This window comes from Nymphaea colorata, chromosome 5 (assembly GCF_008831285.2).
Source record: "Nymphaea colorata isolate Beijing-Zhang1983 chromosome 5, ASM883128v2, whole genome shotgun sequence".
In the NCBI taxonomy this organism is placed as follows: domain Eukaryota; kingdom Viridiplantae; phylum Streptophyta; class Magnoliopsida; order Nymphaeales; family Nymphaeaceae; genus Nymphaea; species Nymphaea colorata.
This window is the reverse complement of record NC_045142.1, coordinates 6,053,276-6,071,366: the sequence shown is the minus strand read 5'-3', so window position 1 is coordinate 6,071,366 and position 18,091 is coordinate 6,053,276. Positions and strand designations below refer to the sequence as shown.

General features: G+C 37.5%; 2 protein-coding genes across 2 annotated transcripts; both read right to left on the bottom strand.

The window, feature by feature from the left end:
- Window positions 1–4,560: 4,560 nt before the first annotated feature.
- Window positions 4,561–5,553, bottom strand: LOC116254608 (50S ribosomal protein L10, chloroplastic). Its single transcript, XM_031630092.2, has one exon. The coding sequence runs from the start codon at window positions 5,447–5,449 to the stop codon at window positions 4,733–4,735; it is 717 nt and encodes a 238-aa protein (XP_031485952.1). The 5' UTR covers window positions 5,450–5,553; the 3' UTR covers window positions 4,561–4,732.
- Window positions 5,554–7,242: 1,689 nt separating this feature from the next.
- On the bottom strand, window positions 7,243–17,617 carry LOC116254960 (uncharacterized). The gene is made up of 14 exons (XM_031630638.2): window positions 17,276–17,617; window positions 15,325–15,372; window positions 14,524–14,584; window positions 14,412–14,435; window positions 11,655–11,779; window positions 11,027–11,161; window positions 9,789–9,865; window positions 9,415–9,659; window positions 9,150–9,206; window positions 8,899–9,067; window positions 8,198–8,255; window positions 8,024–8,109; window positions 7,818–7,874; window positions 7,243–7,688 (listed from the first exon to the last, which is right to left on the bottom strand). The coding sequence occupies exons 1-14, from the start codon at window positions 17,415–17,417 to the stop codon at window positions 7,602–7,604; spliced, it is 1,371 nt and encodes a 456-aa protein (XP_031486498.1). The 5' UTR covers window positions 17,418–17,617; the 3' UTR covers window positions 7,243–7,601.
- Between the last annotated feature and the right edge of the window lie 474 nt (window positions 17,618–18,091).

The window sequence follows — 18,091 nt, the reverse complement described above, 5'->3', positions numbered from 1 at the left end:
TGATAAAAAGGAGGACTCCTCCCACAAGGCCAAAAAAGAAATATCTTTTTTTAAAATATAAAATTACCCCTTTTCCAAAACAGTAAATCATGGTGCCCCATGTCAGCCGCCAAACTCAACCTCATTCACATAAAATATGTACAATGAATATATAAATTTAATAAATAAAGATTTTATATATATATATATATATATATATATATATATATATATATATATATATATATAGAGAGAGAGAGAGAGAGAGAGAGAGAAGGAAGAACTGTTTGGTCGATCATGGCGACCAAGCAAGAAACCTTGTTTTTCCTCTTCCTTCTTTTTGATGGTTTTTTGAGATATGCATGTTTGATGGAGAAATAGGAGAGGAAAACAGGATATCGGTCTTAATATTCTGGATTATCCTGTTTTCTAGATCGGTTGATTTTTGTTCTGTTGTTCTATCTTTCCATTTCTTCTTTTGGTGGACTAAGGGTTCTGGGTGGTTTTGCAGGAGAATCGGAAAGGCAATCTCAAGCACTTGGGCTTTTATATATATATATATATATATATATATATATATATATATATATATATATATATATATATATATATAGAGAGAGAGAGAGAGAGAGAGAGAGAGAGAGAAAGAGAGAGAGAGAGAAGCTGAGTTGAAGTTTTTTTATGTCGAGGACCCAAACTGGGTACTTGAAAGCCCATTAGATATCTGATATCCTGCCCGATATCTAGCTTTATACATTCTCAAGGAGAATTTTAATTATTTTAAAGTTATTTTCAACAAAGTGAAGAATACTTTACCTTTTGAAACCTTGTTTCGTTTCTGCCCTTACAAGAAGGCATTGGCCCAAAATTATCGAAATCCAAGAGTCTTTATGCTATTTATCCAAAAGCAACGCACTTTTGTGTAAAACATTTTAAACTTTTATTCCGGGCGTCAATCGATGCAATTTGGCCCGGACTCCAGCCGTACTGAGTTCCAAAAGAATCAAATCTTTCGTCATTGCCTCATTGTATTTTTATTGTATCGTTAATATAATTTTTAGTTTAGAGGGCATAAGTAGCCAGGTATGTTTCTAGTTCGATTTATGCAACAAAAAGTACAATATCTAAGTTGAATGGTGCATTATTATGATTCATTCCCACTACTACAAAATAATCCTTAATCAGATAACATGTCAACAATACAATGATGCATCGTTATCGCTCATCCAAATTATTACAAAATAAAATAACCCACACCTTAAAGGAGATAAAATTTCAACACATCCATGGTCACACAACTCGACCAAATATGTATTTTTACTTATTTCCATAGTTGGCCAATCCACGGGTCGGACTCGAATTGGCTGATGACCAGGTCATCGAGTCAATGAGCTGACTTGTTGACTCGGTTCAGGTGAGTTAAGAAGAGTCAGGGCTGAGTTGGGGGCGAGTTAATTCGTGATCGGGTTTTGTAATGATCCGAATTGACTCGAACGATTATCGAGCCAACTCGGCAAATCAGCCAATGTTTACCATGAACTGTTTACCATGAGTTGAATGGCACCTTCAGCGAGGTAAAAACTTTTCCCCTCCAAAATGTTCTTCATTTACTGCCTTCTTTTCGTACCATGAATTGTTAACCTCCTGCTCACCAAAAACAGAGAAAAATTGGAACAAGCGGCCACTGATGGAAGAACAAGGCATTTCATCATGGTACTCACCTTATGCATCACCATTCATGTCAACCAACTAGTGTCTACCCAAAGATGGATCGCCGTTTGGTGTAATGCAACACTTGTTCGTATGAGTTCATAGCTAACAGATTGATTTAGTAGGTTTCTCTTCAATAACACAGACATATAATAGTGCATTAGTGTTCCTATTACCAAAGGCGCCATAAGAGGCCATAGTTTTCATCGCGGCTGAGACTGATTTAGTAAGTTTTCTCCTTTAATAACACATTGAGGCAGGCATCAGGCCGGGTACTAAATGGGTACCCAGTACTCGGCCAGATCGAGATCGAAACCAGCCCAAGTCGGCCCAACAAGGGCTCGATTCGACCCGATAATTTTTAAATATTATTTTTATTTATTAATAATATATATATTAATATTAATAAATATTTATATTCAAAAAATGTTTTAAATTTAAAAAAATATTTTTTTATTTGTTCCTATTGCCAAACGCCCCATAAAGAGGCCATATTTCCCATGATAGCCTGGGTCATACCAACTTTGTTAAATATTCTTTGGCCAAACTAATATTTGCCTCTTTTTTTTTTCTTTTTTTACCACATTTACGATGTTTTTCAACCCTAAATGAAATCAAGTTTTGAGTGAGTTGTGAAGCACATATAAAACAGAGTCTCCTGGTTTCCAATGCACCTTCAGGATCTAGGTGGGAAGCGAAACACTCACTCACCACGGTTATAAATCCACCATTTGCAGTTCAAATGAATATCAAATGAATAGCACCCGTAAAAATCAAACTAACGACCAAACTCACACCTATGTGATTGGACCAGCAACTTTTTAAAATGATGGTGAGATTCTCACTTTTGCTTATTTTTGTTTCACTTTCTTTTTGACATATTGAAGTTCAAACAGCATAATATTGACTAAATTGAGTTGACAATTTTAAATATTCAACTTTTAATCTCCTCCAACTTGACACATACCCTCCAATCAGCTTGCAAGTAAAAACTTCTAATTAGATCTTGTATTTTATAGAACCCCTATTTGAAACTGAGTCTTCTTCAGTAATATCCTAATTAGTGAATCTAGTTAAATAGCCACATCTAATCCAAATCGCCCTTGACGACCCCGCCTACTAGGCTAGGCCACAAAACTACCAGAACTGAAACAATTCAAGACTAGTAGATCCATGGATTTTTATAACATATTATTGTGATTCTCTTATAGAGCATTTGATAGCCTCAAATTTGATTTAAGAACATACCCTCCCATCTCCGATTTTAAATCCAACATTTTTTCAAAGCAAAGAAGTAAAGTAAGGATCATAAGTGTTGATCTCAGGTCTCTCAGGTCTGACCAAGACACTTAGTTTGATGAACCATAGATTTTACCACAGATCTTTTGCCGCATCGGATCCTTGGATTTTAAATCCAAAGTAATCAAACGTCCCCTTCAATTCCGAGATCGAACTGATGATAGTAAAATCAAATAAACCAACATCATGAAAGATGACAAGAAATTTGGACCACCAATTTCAAACTGAGAGAACATGGAAGGCTTTTCACAGGTTAATAGAAGATCAGTTCTTCTTTCTTTTATTGCTTAGGAGCTGTGGGAAATTAAAGTCTCATGCACGATTTTGAACGAGATAAAGAAGTGAAGAATCTCCTTTTCGACTCTGACGCTCTGCTCCAGTTATTGCTTTTCTTTCTGTTACTTCAAAAGCAGCTACTTCAGCTTCAGCCACTCGAGTTTTCGATATACTTTTCTGAGCAAGCACAGAAAGCTCTGTTGCTGCAGAAGATGGCAAGGTTTGAACGTAGGAACCTCCTTAGCTATACTAACCCCTCGCCCTTATGTCCAGAGGAATTTAGAATTTGCCCCATGGTGTGTGAGGGCCATCAAGGTCGAACATACTGTTAAGGATGCATGTCGAGGTAACAATAGAAATTGCAGTTATGGTAGTGGTAACCGAAACTGATACTTGTATTAAACAAAAAGAACTATATCACCACTACCATCATCTATCACCATTTTTAAGAATACTATAACTGTATAGTATAAGATAAAACAAGCACGGTTTCAAAGTCTAGAAACTAGAATTTTCACCATCTTCCTCTTCTGTTCTCGTTTACATCAAGCTAAGCTCATTGATCTTGGCAATGTTGGCATGCAGCTAATGCGTCTTACAACTCTATTCAAAGCACACATTTTCTGACAGACAAGGCTGTTTATCTCAAAGAAGGAAAATCTTCCCATAAGACAGTTTCTCTCAAAGAAGGAAAAATCATCCCTTAAAATACAGATATGAGATACCAATCTTGATATGAACATCCAAAATCACCAAGGTTTTCACACGGAAACCCCTGAGAAATTTCTGCTGTTTCTTAGATTTACAAGCTCAAACGAACTCGAAAGTTGAAAAACAATGCCGATCAAGAAGTAGGATGAGCATAGATTGGCGAAGCAAAATTAACAAGTGGAAGCAGAAGAAAAAGATCGAAGCGACCAAAAAATTCGGAGGTTAATTCAACTATCCTTGACCTCTGTGGGCAGAATTTCTTCGAAATTCAAAAAAAAAAAAAAACATTGCATTGTGCTTTTCTAGATGAATTGAAGCGCTGAACCACAGAGAAAATTTATCGCTACTAAATCAAAATTGCAAAAAAAGTAAACACTCAAGGAACAAAGTTCATTACCACTAAACCAAAAACACAAAAAAGTAAACCTTCAAAGAAGAAGAGATGAAAATGAGCATAAATCATAGAATCTGTAACCACATTGCCAACAAAATTGGTTAAATTTGAAGGCAAGTCAACAAAAAACAACGGGAATTTTTACAAGAAGCAACAAAATCAAGAAAAACGCATCAAGAGAGAGAACAAAGTGGAATGCCAAAAGATCGTAGACTAAATTGCAGGGAGTTCCTCCTTTTTTACACGAAATTTGAATCAATTACAAGCCAAAATAGACTACATAATTTCTTAACTAAGAAATCAAGCAACAAAGAGTCTCACAGTGAAGCAGCTGCCTTTACGAATCAAAAGAGGATGTCTCCATCACTGCCCACTTCCCTCCTCCTCCAATTTCTTCACGTACGCTTTCAGAACCATCACAATGTCCCTCGCCGGCGCCTGAATTGTGCTTACCAACGAGGAGGACGGACCCTGCAACGCCCCCAAGAACTTCGCGTAGATCTCCGCCCTCGTGGGCATTGTCTCCAGCGCCTTGAACTCCGTCGGTGCGTAGAATTTCCCCTCAAAAACCGCCCCCGTGTAGTCATTAGTGTCGAGCTTCTTCTCCTTCTGGAAATTTCGATACTGCTTCAACGCCCCGGGGATCTCCTCCGTGTGGACGAACATCCAGGCGTTCATTCCTTTCATGCACGGCTCCAGAGCCTCCCACGGCGTGCCCTCCACCGCCTTCTGGACCAGGGTGTTCTTGGCAACGATGAGCTTGACGCTTTCCGGCAGTGAACTCCGGAGCTCCTGGAACTGCTTCACCGTCAAGCCCTGATAATTGATTCCGGCAATGAGGTAGCAGTTCTCCAGCTGCTGCCGCACCACCTCCACCGTCTCCTCCTTCTTTGTGCGGCTGATGGCCGCCCGGATTCGGGGGAACGTGGTGGTGGTTCTGAGGGTCTTTGGAGAGGTAGGGAGCCATTTCTGGAGGTCAAGGAGGGGGTTGGAGAATCGGAGTTGGGTCGTCGAGAGTGGCTTGGACGAGGAAGGGTGGGCATGGAGAGAAACAGCGTGGAGGACGCCTTGGGCATCCATTGAGAGGGAGGGGGAGAGAGAGAGAGAGAGGTAGAGGTACTGCAGAGAAAGAGAAGAGGTGTGGAGGGAGAGGAAGAGGATAGAGAAAATTTTTGGTTGCCTTATCTATCTGGCAACAGTCAAAGGTGCCCTTTTATTTGGTAAAATTTACGAAAGTGCAGTGAACTTGGAGCTAAGAAATGGATATTGGATAGTTTGGATTCGATAAAAGATCCAGATTCTTTCCAAGGGCCGACCAGCCTGGAGTAGCTCGAGCTTAGCTTGGCTCATGAGTTAACTAGGGGAATGTACGCAAGCCAAGTCAAGCTTAAGCTCCGTCAACTTGACTCGACTCATATCGAGCTCACTTGAGCTCAAGTCAAATAGTACGACGTTAGGTCAGTTCGAGCTGGACTCGATACACTTAGTCCCAGCTTGAGCTTGACTCGTTTAAGCTCTTTTACCAACCCCCATTTGACTTGATCAAAAAATTACAAAAAAAAAAAAGATAATGTGGATTAAATAAGCTTACCCAAGTTTAGAATTGAGATCATGTAACTCAAACTCAACTCATTTATAACCTCGAGTTTTTACTGAACTTACAGGTTGAAGTATGGTTCCAAACCTTGAGAGGGTAATTGGAGCTTGTCAAGATCAGTTACAACTATAGATGTTTAAGAATGCGACTTTTACACTGTAAACAACTTGTTGACATATCCAGTGAGGGAGTTCGAGTCGAGCTTGAGTTGGCTTGACTCGCAGGACAGCCCTAGAGTTAACCTCACATACATACAAGAAACTGAGCTCGAGTAACTACCTAGAACTTGGTTCATGGTCCACTCATACAATAAACAAGTCAAGCTTAAGCTCATAAGACCTCATGTAATGTAAGCAAGCCAAGCTCGAGAAACCATTCATGAGCTGGCTCAACCTTGATTCATATATTAAACAAGTCGAGCTCAAGCTCACAACTATCCTCCAGCTAGCTTGAGCTTAGCTCAAGGTCAACTACTAAACAAGTCAAGCTTAAGCTCATAAGATCATTTAATGAACGGAATTAATCTAATGAATTAAAGTTATTTAGTAACCCAGTGATTAGCCAGGGTCTAGAACAGTTGCTATGTGCATCATTTTATTTGCTAAAAAAGAAAACTATTTTTTTAACTAAAAAAGATCAACGGCTTAACCCTAAAAGGAAAATTATTTTTTAGGTTAGGTCCGCATGACATTAGTGGAATTTGAACTCGAGTTTAGAGGAAGATTCAGCAGTGGTAGAGCAATTCTGTTGAGACGAGCTTGCAACAGCTTCAACCCTTCATCTGGTGGTGGAAGTCGCTTTGGATCTTCGATCATATTTAAGAGTTGTCAAGCTTAGATCTATCCGATTTTTTACCAACATTGGAATCCTTTAGTATGATGTTACCCTGAATGGTATAGCTAACTGGTTAGCCAGAAGGTCGTGCTCGTGCTGGCAACACATCCTCAATTCGATTCCCAATTCGATTCCCATGAGTACTACTTTTCTAAACTACAAACAGTGATTGCATGATACATGATACTCGAATTGAAGAGCACACCATAAACCATCCAAGTCTAAAAACAGCATTGAAAGATGGCCCCATCTCTCAAGAACCACCGTCTAGTATGATGTGGTTAAGAATATACACGCAGTTTTGCAGGTGAGTCCGGACGTTAGATCATATCTAAGACTATTTGTCATGAGTCCGATATGCTATTTGGTCTTATAACTCAAACATGTGAATGTGATTTTATGGCATAACAAAGTTGTTAATGAAATTGGCAAACTATTGACCAGAACATTATGCTTTTGAACAGGACGTGGATTCAAAGGTTAATTCTCATCCAATCAGCTGTGCAGTTCAGATGTACATGATCAAATTTGAAGAAAAAAAGATAACAACAACAAGAAAAAATGCTTTGGAATCAAGCTAGTTACTATTGAAAGATTCTATTCTAAGAAGCGGGATACAGTGAAAAAAACGAGCCTTGGCCAACAATGCTCCCATTTCATAGGCTACAGCATAAAGAGGTGCTCGAACATCCATTGAAATAATTACTTCGCAGATCCTGAAAGGCTGTATTCGTCTTCCCCGGCAATCAGGGGATGTTTTAGTAGTCACGATGACATCATGCAGCCTGTGGCACAAGCCTGTTACTTTACAGCATCTGCTTGCAGTTGCTTCTTCAACTTCCGGTCATGGTTCAGCATGGTGCTGACACTCTCAACTATTAGAATTGTCTGCATTAAGCATGATTCAACTTGGCATATCAGTAAAATCTCTCTCTGACGCAGGGATCAACAATCATCCGATTGCACGAGTAATCCAATGAACCATGTGCAGAATATGCATTTGACCTAGAAAAATACCTGGAAGCAAGCATAAGCTAAAGCAGTCGCAAAGTAAAAGTTCGCATTTCCAGTACCCTGGAGAATTTCAAGGAAAAAGTTGCTTCAGGCAACAGGCTCTTAAAAAGAATGCTCATGCAAATAAGAAGTTGGCAGACCATGTGTGTGTGTGTGTGTGTGTTATAAGAGATTGAGAGAGAGAGGGAGAGAGGAAGAGAGAGAAAGACCCTCCAAATCCAAAGATTGTGCATGACAGGGCTCAAGAGATGGACCCCAATGTAACCTCCCACCAGCATAAAGGAGAACCGCATCTCTGCAAATTAATATCATCCATGAATGGAATCATTTTCAAATAATATAACCCTGAAAGCACCTTACAGGCGAAGAAATAAGAAATTCACCTGCAAGTTCATTGGCAAAGAGGCCAATGAGACCCAAGTATAGAGAAGAGTCCCCAACCTGTTATTCATTGAGAAATTAGACATACAATATGTAACAGAAGACATAACAGAAACTAACTAAACACAGACTCGAGATATAAATGATCTATTAAGATCCACACATTAAAAAACAAAAGATGAAATCATATTATCATATTTAGTATAGAAATAGAACCATAAGTTAACTTCTATTTGTAAAGAAAAACAGCTTTTTTTTTATTGCACATGTATAGAACTTCGAAAGTCACATTCCTGCACGATCGGGTAGATATTTCATGGAGATGAAAAAAACAAACATAATAAGTCACGGATGATGGAAAGGTAAATGATTTAATATTTTCTTAATTATGTGTACATATTAGTAGTGCAGGCATGCAACATCATAGAGATTCCACTTTTACCATTTAAGCACAAGTCAAAAGAAGCCTTAGACAAATACAGTCAAAAGTGATCTCAGAACTCAACATTGCTGCGCAAACATCATCAGGCAGAGTATACATAACAGGTAAGAATGTGCCAGCATTACCAAACAGAATCGCCAGGCAGACTATCTGAAGGCAGTATACAAGTGAAACTCATAATATTTTAACAGCAAACTTTAGAGGTGAAGGAAGGGTTGATATATAGAAGAAAATGGAAAGGGGAAAAGGCAGGTAACTTACTGAAGGATAAGATTTGAGCATTGAAGAAATTGTGATATACACAAATGCAAGGAAGCATGGTCGATGATACAGACGCACAGCCAGTGGAAACATCATGAATAGGATATTTGCGTGAAAAACCATCAAAAAGAATACTCTGAAGAAGTCGAAGACTTCAGCAAAGAAATACCTGTGTTGTGTTCCCATCAATGACTACACTTGCAAGAAAAAAAAAAAAAACACTTCTTGATGCATAAAGGACTATAACTCACCATAAGACACCAGCATTTGGAGATAGATCAGAGACGGTTAAGATAAATCCGTAAGTTCTGCATATCCAAAGCCCAGGGTCAAAGGTTAAATTTAGCATTAGAATAAATAGTAGAGATAGAATGCATATTCAACAGATAAATATCCCACCCACAACCGCCGCCGATATATAATGTATCAAATCAGAATAAATCAAAATAACATGTTTATAGATACTATTCATTATGCACATGCAACAAGGTCCACGAGCGAGAGAACAAACCTTACTTTTTGAACATTTCTGACAAGCCACCATAACGTGCAAGAGAGATGCTGCACAAAAACAGTACATATATCCACCAAAATGTTGCCCAGACCAGAAAGTGTACAATTGCTCTCCATGAGAATTTATGAACTTGCACATGACTTTTTTCAGTCTGTTCAATTTGACTATGTGGATGGGCCCCAGCAGGCACATATTTGAAAAGCTTTTTTGGAGGAGTATCAGTGCCATAACCTAACAAGAGAATTACCTGAAAATGGACACATGACACACATGAAAAAGACATTTTACAAACCACCTGCTATTTGCCTAGTCATATTGCCTGCTTTTTATGATACCGCAGCACACACAAACATGTCTAAAGAAGAGTGCAACATACAGGGATCAATAGGATGGCAGGATAAAGTGAAAGATGCGTAGCAATAACCCATCCAAAGGCTGCCAATGGAGCAACGCCTGAAAGAAATGAGAAACAATTTGTGAACAGGAGAAACCACAAAATATAGCATTCTAGGAGGTATAGTCCTCGTAAGGACGACAGAAGACATTTGAATTTGTAGAGTTCAGATAGGATTTGCTATCCTAATACCATTTTAATAAAGATTAAATATAAAAAAGGAATTAGCTTTTATATGTTCCAGACGGCCTTTAAGTAATCTCACTGAAATGAGTTACGAATTTATGTGTGTCAAGAAGGACAAGAGAGATTGACAAATAATCAGTGTTAAGTCAAAATTCTAAAAGAAAAATTGTTCAGTTCAAATTTCTAAGTTCTTAACACATTTTTCACATTTTAGATTAAAACTGTTGGGTCAAGGGGTTAACATAGTGATCACCATCAAAAAACTGTGTCTTCTCATTATTGTTGGGCCACAACTAGGATTAGGCTGAAGAGTTACAATCACCCTGCCCACAAAGAGAAGTGTTTAGTCTACAAAAGGAATGTGCCAATCTTACCCATGATGTTCATCTATCTCGTCTACAAAACAAGATCCTAGTGCTTCATTGTAAGGCTTCTAAAAATGTATCTATATATGCAGCAGAAATAACCTCCAAACAAGGAGCAATAAGCATGAGCAACTGTAAGCAGACTCCTCATGACGTTCAGCAAAAAATGTAGACAAAAATTACCACATAGGAAATATAGGCAATACTACAATAAATTTATAATTTAATGCACATAAAAATGTTGAATTCTAATAATCCAACAAAACAAGTGACACTCAAGAGGACATGAAAACAATAAATGCAGCTGTGACCTCTCCTGCAGATCAGATTCATTACTTTGAATGGAAAACCTCATTTTTATGTCCAACTTCTGTAAAATAAAAACAGCTTGAATGGCTAAAAAAAGAACAAATGAGAACTATTAATTTCCGATGCCTCTATACGTCAGAGAAGAGTATGTGATACACTGCAGTCCATTCAAGAACATGACCTGAAGGATAAAAAATGATGAGATTCTTTATAGTTGCATGCTTGCTTAATTAAGGTTCGCTTGCAAGGGCATATTATAGCTATCATATGCATCATCAACTAACAATAGTTACAAAGGCCCCACAAAGCAAGGATGACAAGTCAGAAGCATAGAAAAGAAAAGCCAAAAGTACACATCACCTGTGCTTGCTCCATAGAGGCACAGGATGACCATCAAATTTTCGATAGGGGAAGTTGTTGAACCCACACAAGTTAGTAGTGTCAATGGATTCAATAGGTACAACAGTGATGCCATATCACCAGAATCTACAGTCCCTGAATTTCAAAGGAACACAGATTAGTAGAATCAAGATCAAATGGCATTAATATCTCATGAAAATGGCATGAAAAGCTTTACAGCTACAAGAACTTTCAAGCACGAGGCTCGAGATGGGCTGGGATTTGCACAAAATCTGAAAGACCAAGAATAGCTTGAGCATTAGGCAGGCCAATCTTGGGTTTGACTGCCTAACCAGACAATATCAGTTATTTCACCTGTTTAGTTTCAAGCCCATGCACTCAGATTTCAGCTAAGCCTGATAAGGTTCAAGCCCATATCCTCCAGGTGGATGGGGATGAGCATATGTTTGGAAACCGAACTAGCCCAGTGATTAATTAATAACTCAGGGATGCTCATCATCAATCACACAAACAGGTAACATGTCAAGAGAACAAATATATCGACGTGAAGATGAGACAACAATCAATAACAAGAAAGGGAAAAAAGGTATATATGCATGTTCAAATAGTTAGGCAAACCAAGACACACCTGCAAATTTGCGAGCCTTGGCAATGTTTAAAGAGAGTAACTGACTACTATACTCAGCTTGAAGCTTCTTCCCAATTTCACGAATAAGCATAGCAGCAATAAAATCTGTGCCTGTAAACAGTAAACTGTACCCAAAGAATCTTATAAATGATAAGAGATAGCAACTCAAAACTTGCTATTGAGAAGAAAACGCAGTGCTAAAGCTTTACTTAGTTTCCTTACAACTCCTTAGTTTCCTCCGAAAATAAAGTTGCTGCTCTTGTAAAGTTAAAGGACCTATTTTGCTCTTCGCACTTTAAAATAATAAACTTTTACGAAAGTTTATATTTTAGGTTTGGGCAAACTTGGAAATTGTAACTTTTGTCAAACAACAGTGGGATATATCATATATGAGGATTGAGATTCTTTATTATAGGAATCTTCATTCTCAAAAACTAAAGTGCATCTTCTCTAAAAGGGAAGCTCACTTCCAATGAAAAACAAAGCTCGTTTCCCCCAAAAGAGAAAAAAAAAATCCACTGCTTCCGCCTAAAGTAAGTGTGCTTACTCTAAATGGAAGTGCACATCTCCTCCCAAGAGCTTCCTTTTTCTTAGCCTTGCTTTTACAAACACATCAAAAGTGCTAGCTTCCCAATTCCGAAGTGCAATTCCTATGTAGTGCATGTCCCAGGCCCAATAGGTGCTTCTAGTAGCTCTGTCTTTCATCAACATATTGACTCTTTATTGAATAGGGATAGTTAACCATGTTTCCACTTTTATGCTGCCTATGTCCCTTGGTTCTCCAGCACAGTATGTGTTGTTTTTCACAAATCTAAACATACAGATGGATGTCAAATGTCCAGATTTATTTCCTTCAAAGAAAAAACGTGATAAATGGATATATAAATCAGCATTAATCATTGTCAGGAACAATGACGTTTCCCTCAAAAAACATGAAAAAACAAAGAAGGAAAAGTAGCCAATGTTTTGAAAAAAAAATACAAAGTGAACATGTCATGCTTTTTGCACAAAAAAATGGATACAGTTTAAGTTTTTCAGGATTTATTTTAACATTTTCATAACTATTTTGAATTTTCATCAAATGTTTTTGTAAAGAAAAAAAAAAGGTATGATTTTTTGGGTCAGTCAATATTAGGAAAAAACCATGCCAATGAGAACCTAAAATGACATTTATGACAATGGTTTTCATAAGAATATTAAAATTGATGGTCTAAGCTTTCTACACGCATAAAATTTATTCTAGACATCAGATGTTCACAATTTTTTTTCATTCTTATAATATTAAAACTAGAGATCCATCTATATGATTTTATTTATCAAGAAACTCAAAAGTTAAACAATATGAGGCATGCTTGGGACCATATTTGGGAAGGCATATCTAAGGATATATATATATATATATATATATATAGAGAGAGAGAGAGAGAGAGAGGGAGGGAGGGAGGGAGATAGATAGATAAAACCAGTCCCAGAATGAGACTCGATTTTCAAGTCCCTTCCTCTTCCTACGATCCACCGATGCTAAGGGGAGAGGATGGTTATAATATATATAATATATATATGGAGAATCTATGATTTTTTAAATTGCTTTAAACTGAAACCATACCTGTACCATGTGACATAGATGACAATTTGTACACAAGCCAATAAGAAAGACTATTTATTTTAACAATGATAAATAAAGTAGCCCAACAGGTTCAACCGATCAAGCAGACAATAAGGCGATGTTTTAAAAGCCAGTGACCTGGTACATGACTCGTCCATTCTTGACTTGTAACTCGGCAGGCCGACTCAGTGACTCGGGCCACTATTGTTTTTAAAAGAAGACGACGTATAACTTGTTAAATATTGTAGAATGACTTGATTACATATATAACTCAGAAATAAGTAAACCTAACATCATGTAATAACTAAATTTACTTATATGATAACAAGAAACCAGAAAATTAAGCGGCTGCTGCTCTCAGTCTCTGTAGTTGTTCAACTTTTACAACAATCCAATAGTTTAAAAACTCAATGCATGTACAGATTATTTAAAATTAGATGTCCAAAAAAATAAAGAGCCCAAAGTTCTAAAAGTCAAAATGAATAGATAACTATACCTGATGTTAAGTTGAGCCTAAATAACTTTTAACTTCTAATTTGCAATATGCATATTTAATAAATGAAAAATCATTCTAAATTTTTATATTATGGTAACATAAAAAATTCACCTTAAAAAAGTAGTTAAGTAGTCAATAACTGCTCATCTTGTTTGATTACAAACTACAAAGTTTATCACCAGATTGTACCGAGTCAAGCGTGTTTTAGACCAAGTCAAACAAGTTTAGGTCGAGTCACGGCCGAGTCAAGCCATGTTTAAGCATAAAACGAGTCGCCCTACTGGCTTGACCAGGTAGGGGTGGAGTTGAGCCAAGTCAACGAGTTAACGAGTCAAGCGTATGCACATTCATACACATCTCAGTCATGCTCAATGAACTCTAGACCTAGCTAGGCTCTTCAGTCATTGCTAGAGACCAGGGTCTAGATATGTTTGTTTATCAATACCTACAAATCTCTAGCATAAGTCAAGATCCCTTCTCAGACACAAGATGTAAACCAAATACTTGACACTCCAAAAAGTGTTACTAACTAGCTAGAATAAAATAAATGGATTCTGCCATGCCTATGGACCAGAGATCAATGGTTTGCACTACTGAAATGCAATTTTTTTCCAGCATCTGCCCTTAGGGGTGGGGGGGGAGGGAGAGTACATACCTGATTATGAAGTGGCCTTGAGTCCTGAATCAAAGTCTTAAATCAATTAGAATTATGATAGGGTTACAAGTTGGACAATTTTGTTTTGAAAAAGGAATCTATGAATTCCTACCTGTCAATTGAAGCAGGTCCAAGCAGATATAGTAACAAAGGAGAACCATGGTAGAGAGACCCTGTTAAAAGAGGTAACAGAGTTAAGAACTCCCATGAAGTTATGTCATCAAGCAATAAATCACCAAAAATGAATTAACAAGATCTAGAATACAACAAACTGCAGTTTCAAAGATGTTTTTGACTAGCACTTTTACAAACACTATATCTACACCTACACGCGCATCCTAAAAAAACAAGTTCATCATGGTTGTTACTGATTGTTAGTGCACAAAGAGGTGCCAGGAATATCCAAAACGTTTTTATTATAACATCAATAAATTGAACTTTATATTGAAAATTTTAAATTTTCTCAATCTTATCCTACATGCATGTGTTGAATACCATTGCATGCATATATAGGTGACCTTCATGGATAGCTCTAAACAATCATTGAAGGTAACGATTCATAATTAGTTCTATGATTTTTATCTCATCAATGTACAAACTTATTCTGAAAAAAGGTTGAAATTTAAAGTCACTTATTTTAAGCAAGTGAATAACATCATGTTCATAAAGCATCATAATTTAGACAATAGAGAAGAGAAGTCAATTCTAAGTCTTTGCAATGTAATACAGAAATGGCAGTAAAGGTTTTCCGCAGGAGATCACTTTTTCCTGTCCTCAATCAGTATATGGATAATCATTTGAAGCACCGTATCATCTTATAAAAAGAATTGTTTTTTCAGCCAAACAATATGAACAACTAGACGATAATAAACAAGCACCAAAATATCATATTAAGATCCAATTTAAACCATACCTTCATAAGGAGACAAGGAAGATTGCTTTAACCAGTAACCTTCAGCCACTGCAAAGTGCAAATATTATTAACACGTAAAGTAAGCATGCATGGAAGCAGAAAAAAGGATGGCCATTAATAAAGCATATTCAAGCAACTATTAAGGTCGCAAAGCTGAACAACAATTGTAAAATTCAGAAAAAGTTTGGCTACTCAGGGTAAAATTGTAAATAGAATGAAAAGTATACATTTCCATCAAATCATTCCAGTATTAATATTTAGCTTCCGATTTATTAAGATGTATAACAAAGCTTGTTTTCTTGGTCTTTTAGCAATTTTGAGTTAACAAAGATGAGGTAACAGTTTGAGTGGATGAAAGAAACTGGAAAAAAGAAGATTATAAACCTTTCAAACACAAGTTCTCTCTTTCTGCTCCCATTGCCTAACTTCTCTCTTGGTCCAGTTTTAAGCTATCTTAAATGGACATAGACCCGAGTCTCTATGTTAAGTATGAGCACAAAGTAAAACGTAAACCAGTGGTAGTTGACCATAGTAACAATAATGAACGCCCCTTGCATGACTGTTTTGACCCTTTCCTCCTTAAACAGAAAGGCCATCACGCATGCACGAGAGAGAGAGAGAGAGAGAATTCTATATTTAAAAAGCTCCTGATGAGCCTGTCAAGCTAGCATTAATAAAGCAAAAAAGTGAAAGGGAAGACATCAGGCTAAGATTAGAACCTCTATTGATGTTGAGACCCCCAAAAAATAGGGAAAGCGAAAGACAAACTGAGAAAGTAGAATTCCTTTTATAACTGCAAAAAAGGACTGTTCTTTTTTGCTGGAAAGCAAGTTGACTCAGGAGTCTCACACGAGTTGAGTTAGGAATCTTGCTCGAGTCGACACCAAGGAACTGGATCAAGAGCGGACTCTGGACTTGGGACTTGGTGAAGCAATTAATTGGCTTGGCATCTTCGTACTCTTCAGCACCAGTATTACTTAATATCACCTAAGAAACAAACTATAATTGTTCACTAGAAATAAACTAATATAATGCATGTTCTTTATTAATTGTATATAATGCTGGTGTCCAAATATTACACACCGACCACCTTGACCTGGTCCTCTATAAAAGCTAGTAAGAGATGCATCTAGAGGAACATACTCATATAATGAAGGTCACCATGATAACCAGTTGATCTCCAGTGGAATTCGGGAATCCCAGCTGAACGTGAGCACATAAATTTTTGTTGTCATATAGAAATCGAGTGAAAAAAGTTCTTTCAGATAATAAAGTTCTTCTATGTGGCTTACCCACAGAGCCTAGTAATTATCAACAGCTTCTTTTAGTATTCTACCAGCATAAAGAGTTCCAATTGCAGCTTCACGGCCACTGTAATAGGTCAGATGGAAAACTTGATAAGGTTACACATTGCAGCCTTGCCCATTCACGGATGAAAATGTAAGTGTCAAGGAAGGGCGTGCTGTGCTGTTTCTGGATCGATTAGCAACAAGATTTTGTACGATTATTGTGCTATCTATTAGATTCACGGATACAAACTCTACGCATACATCAGACATTCGAAACAGCTTGGACCAGGAACTCTGACTTAAGGTGAAGATTTACACAATTATGCATTGCTTCCGTCTAGAAGTTAAACTAGAATGGCATGTATAGCTCAGTCAGTGGTAAATATTTAAACTGTGTAACATATTAGTTGTATAGAGTCTTAGGAAAACTATATAACGCAAGCATATTCGTCACCAAACATGAACATGTGAAGAGGCTCACAAACAAACGAAGAAGTGGACATCGACGGTGCATCGAAAAATTATCTAAGGCCCCAGTTCCGTCTAGCCACCAATGTTTTCGATTGATCAAACGCAAGCTTTGTAACTTTCGACTATCCAATCTCAAAGGAAGCCCTAGATCGATTTCAAAAGCAAATAAGAGAGAGGGGGAGGGAGGGTACATCGACGGAGGCTGGTGAGAGGAGTCGCGATCTCCGGTCTCGAGTCCAATTTGAGAGGGAAGCGAATAAGGAGAAGGCGTGAAAAGATTGCGATCAAGACCCACAACCAGAAGCTCCCCACCTTCCTCTGCATCTCTGCCATTTTCCCTCTCGCGCTTGCCTTCCCCCTTCTGTTCCTTCTCACTCAGTCTGAGAAACTCAAATGGCCGAACTGGCATGTGCAGGGCTGTAGACGAGCCCACCTCCGCCGCCCAGAGAACGTGAGACCCTCGCCGGAGGTCCAACTCGACTGACCTTGAAACCCAATGTCGATTCCATTAGGCTCGTCCTTCAATTCAAGCGGTGTCATGCTGTGAATTATTATTCGCTGATAATAATTGCCGGATAGCTCAAATTTAGAACTTCACAGTTCACAGCTAAAATGATCATAAGTCGTCATTGGAGCTTCTCTGGACCATCACGGGACAACAAAGTGTTGTTAATGTCAATGTGACCATTTTTTTTTGTACAATTTTAGTCATCAAACAACATTTGCCATCCGACATCATTGAATATATATATATATATATATATATATATATATATATATATATATATATATATATATATATATATATAATTTTAGTCATCAAACAACATTTGCCATTCACATAATTAAATATATATATATATATATATATATATATATATATATATAAGTGCATATACGAGCACTATAGTCGGTGATAGAGACAAAATTTTTTGCTGAGAAGCACTTTAGCTAACAATTGCCTACATCAGCCAACAAGTAGCTCAACAACTGTATCATCTCAACCT